Source organism: Echinops telfairi, unplaced genomic scaffold (genome assembly GCF_000313985.2).
Source record: "Echinops telfairi isolate 266 unplaced genomic scaffold, ASM31398v2 ScPeMD7_7469;HRSCAF=8507_0, whole genome shotgun sequence".
Lineage (NCBI taxonomy): Eukaryota > Metazoa > Chordata > Mammalia > Afrosoricida > Tenrecidae > Echinops > Echinops telfairi.
In genome coordinates, this window is record NW_022111372.1 from 18775506 (window position 1) to 18781981 (window position 6476).

Consider the following 6476-nt stretch of genomic DNA (forward strand, 5'->3'; position numbering starts at 1 on the left):
CAACTAAAACACTGAAATTATAAGATTTATACTACAGTATTCATGTATTCCACAGCTTATAAGGCAATATTTATCAGAAATGATTTAATTTAAAAGATTCCTATGGAATGTGCTTTCTAAAATAATCTGTAATTTTAACGACAAGATTCACGTATGCTAATTATACTGGGCCACATATGGTTAAAACAGTGGTTTCTCAACCTTCCTAATGCTGCAATCCTTTAATACAGTTCCTCACGTTGTGGTGACCCCCCCAACCATAAAATTATTTTCGTTGCTACTTCATTAACTGTAATTTTGCTACTGTTATGAATCGGGCGAACCCTGTGAAAGGGTCATTCGACCTCCAAAGGGGTCGCGATCCACAGGTTGAGAACCGCTGGGTTAAAACAATAGATAACTAGGATGAAAGCTTTGTGGCGCTTTTTGGTCAGTTTAAGATCTATGCCAAGTATTAAATTAGATACTATATTGCCAAGAAAGCATCTTTCTAGTGTTAGATAATCTGATATTCACTCTCATGTATAATATCTATGGCTTCTAAAATACAATAGTAAATAACAACAACGAATACAGCATTCACCAATGTACCTCCCTTACATACCTCAATAGTTGTAAGTGTATACAGTACGGCTTCCCAGAGAGCCGGGCACACCATAGGATCACTATCATCAATGCTAAGTAGAACAGATGGGCTCACTTTGGATGCTTCATCTTTCATTAGCTGTGGAATACGCTGGCACAAAGCTGAAACTAATTCAAAATAAGCTGAGCGGATCTGCAGGAAGAAATAGAAAGCTGAGTTAAATCACAGCCTAATGGCAGCTTGTTGTACTACAGTAGCAGGGTACTGTTCATGCTGGTAGCCCTTCACCAGTCTCTGAAACACCAGCAGATGCACTCATGGTAGCTTCAAGACCAAAATAGACTAGGAAGAAAGGCCTGGTGATCTCCTTCTGAAAATCCAGAAGTAAAAATCTTCTGGATCACAACAGAATGCTAGCTGATACAATGTTAAGAGATAAACTTCTAGATGCAGGACACAGTCACTACAAGACTTAAACATACTAGTGATCACGAGGATGATGTAGGAGCTGGGAACATTTTCCTCTGCTATACACTGGAGTCCCACAGTGCCTACAAAGATATTAGGAATCACCAGGCCAAAAGTGAAAACAGAAAGAAATAGGTCAAATTTCCATTTGTTTGGCTGAAACAAACAAATCCACTCTAGAACCAGATGACTTCCCTTGGGCCTCACATTATTCTGACCAGTACAGTGACCAGCAGTGTAGTTAGTGGTCAAATCTATGCACTACACCAGCAAAAGCAAGAAACAACACACAGAGCTAAGACTTAGGAATATAACTCTATTATAAAATCCATACCTTATATACCTAAAGAAAAAAAAAGTTCTTAAAAATCTGCAGGGCACAGGATTCTAGAAAAGTATTTTATCAAGTTTGAAAAAGAACCAAACGCACACAAAAAAATCATTAGGGGTTCATACAACTCTTATCTCAATCCATACATACATCAATTGTGTAAAGTGCATTTGTACATTCACTGCCCTCATCATTCTCAAAACATTTGCTCTCCACATAAGCCCCTGGCATCAGCTCATTTTTTCCCTTCCCTCCCCACTATCCTCTCCCTCATGAACCCTTGATAATTTATAAATTATTATTTTGTCATATCTTGCCCTGTCCCACTTCTCCCTTCACCCATTTTTCTGTTGTGCGTCCCCCCAGGGAGGAGGGTACACGTAGATCTTTGTAATCGGTTCCCCCTTTTGACCCCACCCTCCCTCCACACTCCCGGTATCACCACTCTCACCACTGGTCCTGAAGGGATCATCCGTCCTGGATTCCCTGTGTTTCCAATTCCTATCTATATACCCAGTGTACATCCTCTGGTCTAGCCAGATTTGTAAGGTAGAGTTGGAATCATGATTGGGGGTGGTGGTGGCCTGGAAGCATTTAGGGACTAGAGGAAAGTTGTAGGTTTCATCACTGCTACACTGCACTCTCACTGGCTCGTCTCCTCCCCACGACCCTTCTGTAACAGGATGTCAAGTTGCCTACAGATGGGCTTTGGGTCTCTGCTCCGCACTTCCCCATTCACAATGATAGGATTTTTTATTCTTTGATGCCTGATAACTGATCCCTTCGGCACCTCCTGAGCAAGCAGGCTGGTGCGCTTCTTCCATGTGGACTTTGTTGCTTCTGAGCTAGATGGCCGCTTGTTTACCTTCAAGCCTTTAAGACCCCAGATGCTATATCTTTGGATAGCCGGGCACCATCAGCTTTATCCACCACATTTGCTTATGCACCTGCTTTGTCTTCAGTAATTGCGTCAGGAAGGTGAGCATCATGGAATGCCAGTTTAATAGAAGTATTCTTGCACTGAGGGAGTATTTGAGTGGAGGCCCAATGTCCTTCTGCTACCTTAATACTAAATCTATACATATATGCACATAGATCTATTTCCGCATGCTCATTTACATATGTACATGCCTGTATTTAGACCTCTATAAATGCCCCTTACCTCCTAGCTCATTCCTCTATTTCCTTTTACTTTCCTATTGTCCCACTATCGTGTTCAGCCTTCATTAGGGTTTCAATAATTCCTCTCAGTTACATTACCCTTGGTCATGCCCTACAAGGCCTCCTACACCCTCCTCACCACCGATTTGGATCACTTGTTGTTCCCTTGTCCCTGGGTTTGTTAACACCACTATCTTTCCCCACATCTATGTCCCCCTCTCCCATGTCCCCCCAGAACTGTCGGTCCCATTGATTTCTCCTCTAGATTGTTCATCCAGCCTATCTTATTTAGACAGACCTACAGAGATAATAACACGCACAAAAATAAGAGAGCAAAACCAAGCAACAATATACAACAAAACAACAACAACAAACCAATGACAAAAAAACAAACAAAACAAAACACAAGAAAGAAAAACTTGTAGTTAGTTCCAGGACTGTTTGTTAGCCTTTACGAGCCAAACACAATTTCTAAACTAAAAACAAACAAACAAAATCCACTGCCATTGATCAGATTCCAACTCAGCGAGAGTTTCTGTGACTGTAAATCTTCACAGGGGCAGAGAGCCTCAAACTTCTCCTGAGGAGCACCTGGTGAGTGTGAACTGTCAACTGAAGGGTTCCTGGTGGTGCAACAGTTAAGCACTCAGGTGCTACCTGAAACATAGGAGAGGTGTGGTTCAAACCTACTTAGGGGTCAACGAGAGAAAGGCCTGGTGATGAGCTATGAGTCAGGAGACTGGACGGCACTAGCAACACCAATAATGGTCACCTGAGTTTCAACAGAAACTAAGGTAAGGGAAGGTGAGGGAAGGACAGTCACACCATACCCACACATTTATGCTAAGTGGATCACAGACCTGCAAGACACCGAAAGCAAAAACTGCAAAAGTAAAAGTGATACTACACTACACACATTTAAAACATCTGCTCTTCCAAACCAATAAGAAAAAGGGAAGCTACAAACTGGAAGAAAACATTACTGATACTTTTATTTGATGAAATACTTGTTTATCTACAACCTTCCTCTAGTTCCTAAAGGTTTCCTCCTCGCTCCCACTACCATGACTCGAATTCTATCTTGCAAGACTGGCTAGACCAGAGGAGGTACACTGGTACAGATAGGAACTGAAAATACAGGGAATCCAGGACGGATGAGCCCTATAGGACCAGTGGTGTGAGTGGCAAAACAGGGAGGGTAAAGGGAGAATGGGTAGGAAAGAGGGAACCGATTACATGGAACTGTGTGTGACCTCCTCCCTGGGGGACAGACAACCGAAAAGTGGATGAAGGGAGAAGTCGGACAGGGCAAGATATGACAAAATACCCATTTGTAAACTATCAAGGGCTCATGCGGGAGGGGGGAGCGGGGAGGGAGGGGGAAAATGAGGACCTAATGTCGGGGGTTTAAATGGAGAGAAAATGTTTTGAGAAACGATGTACAAATACGCTTTACACAAATGATGTGTGTATGGATTGGGATAACAGTTGTATGAGCCCCTAATAAAATGTTAAAAAAAAAAAAAAGAAATACTTATCTAAAACCCACAGCATAATATAGACAATGTTCAGGATTCAAACTAAAATGAATTCCCTTACGAAGAGGCGGGGAAACGTGATTAACATCTCAAGGAGGCAGAAAATTACTTGATGCCAAGCCCAAGATGATCCAAATGTCCCTTCCATACAGACTTTTCAGCAACTGTTAAAATTATACTCGGAAATAAAACATGGTAATACTGAATGAAAAAATAAGAAATAATGTCAATTTTTAAAAATTTGAGACAGAAAACATATAGAAATGAATATTTGAACACCGTCACACAGAATGAAAGATAGACAGATGGCCAACAGCACCTTAAAAAATTCAGTATTGCTATCATCAGAGAAATGCTAATTAAAATCAAAGTAAGAAATCCCTATCCCAGTGGCCAATAAATATTTTCTATAAAGATTCAAAATGTATCTTAAGCTTTACAGGCCACCTACGTATGCAATACCTATTCAATCCTGCTTCATAGCACAAAAGTAGCCACAGAAAATTAGACCAACTATTTACAATTCCAGACTTGACCCATGAACTGGTTTTTACACTTTTCCCCAAAGAGAAGGACTTAAATTAGAATGGCTGACAAGCCCAAATGCAAAGCTATGTAGAAAATGAATCTCTCTCATGTTGCTGGTACAAGTGTGAAGCAGCACAAAATCTCTAGAAAGCAGTCTGGCAGCTTGTTCTAAAGCTAAATAGATACTTAGCATGCAACTCATCCAATTCCTTTCCTAGGTAGGTGTTAACCCAAGAAAACTGAAAGCATCTATCTAGGACAAGACCGTACAAAGATGTTCATACTAGATTTATTCCTAATTGCAAAAAACAGAAATCCAAATGTTGGTCCAGAGTGGGTGCATAATTAGTGGAGGACTGGATGAACAAAGTTTGGTACACGAACACAACAGAACATTACTCACGCTGCAAAGCACCTCATAAAACAGATGAGCCTGGAGGACGTAATGCTGAGTGAAATTAGTCAGTCACAAAGGACAAATACTGTATGAGACCCCTACTGTAAAAAGTCAAGCAAAGGTTTTCATATCAAAAGAAGCATTCTTTGATGGTTATCAGGGGCCGAACAGAAAGGGAACGGAAGTCACAGACTAGAGGGAAGACAATCATTAGCTGGGATGACAGGGAAGGCAATACACAGAGAGGGGTGGACAGAAACGATGAAAGCAGGAGAAGGCACTGTGAAGATTGCAAGAATCAAGGTTTAATACAAGATACTTGTAATGTAAAAAAGTATGATTCAAAAACAAGGTACTATTATTATTTCTCTTATTAAAGAAGAAAAATTGAACCAAAAAGAGAACAAAAAGCAACTTACCTAAACAGACTAGGAAAAATCATAATGCTACATTGACTGGCATGGGACAAAATGACAAACGGAGCAAAAAGCAGAGTTCAGAGGCAAGTTTATGAAGGTACGAGAAAGTCCCCAGGTGGCATAAATGGGGTGCACACAACTTTCAACCCTGGCAGCAGTGAGTGGCAGGGAAGATAGGCCTACTCCTGTTAGCACTGCAGCACACAAAGCCCCTGGAGCAGTTCCACTTTGTACACAGGGGACAGTCACGAGCTGGAATCAACTGCCAATAATGGAGGACCATAATCGTGGTACCACGAATCAGTGGAGGAAAAATACACCGTTTACTAGATAATGTTAGAAAAAATGGCTCACAAAATAAAAAGAATCATTTAAGTCGAGCCTTACTTAATATGACATAGAAAAGTTGCATTAAAGACTTCATGTGAAAGATAAAACCAACAAAAACATAAACATATTTTATGGCTTAAAAGTAGGCTAGGTGGGGTGGGGAGGGAGCAGGGAAAATGAGGGTCTGATACCAAGGGTTCAAGTAGAAAGCAAATGTATTAAGAATAATGATGGCAACAAATGTACATTGTGCTTGACACAATGGATGTACATATGGATTGTGATAAACAGTTGTACAAGCCCCCAATAAAATGATTTTTTTAAAAAAAGTAAAATAGGCTTTCACAGGCAAAAAAGAAATGAGTGTTGGGGAGGAGATGAGCCAGTCCGGTGCAGTGTAGCAATGATGAAACATACAACTTTCCTCTAGTTCCTAAATGCTTCCTCCCCCACCCTCCACTATCATGATCCCAGATTCTTACAAATCTGGCTTAGACCAGAGGATGTACACTGGTGCAGATAGGAACTGGAAACACAGGGAATCGAGGATGGATGACCCCTTCAGGACCAGTGCTGTGTGTGGCAATACTAGGAGGGTAGAAGAGGGTGGGGTGGAAAGGGGGAACCAATTACAAGAATCTACATATAACCTCCTCCCTGGGGGATGGGCAACAGAAAAATGGGTGAAGGGAGATGTTGGACAGTGTAAAATATGACA

General features: G+C 41.1%; 1 protein-coding gene across 1 annotated transcript in view; it reads right to left on the bottom strand.

Moving 5' to 3' along the window:
* Nucleotides 1-6476, bottom strand: part of LTN1 (listerin E3 ubiquitin protein ligase 1) — a 90204-nt gene that overhangs the window by 59314 nt on the left and 24414 nt on the right. Inside the window, exon 7 of the mRNA XM_045284657.1 lies at nt 605-778. Within this exon, the coding sequence (XP_045140592.1) occupies nt 605-778 (174 nt within the window). The remainder of the gene's footprint in view (nt 1-604; nt 779-6476) is intronic.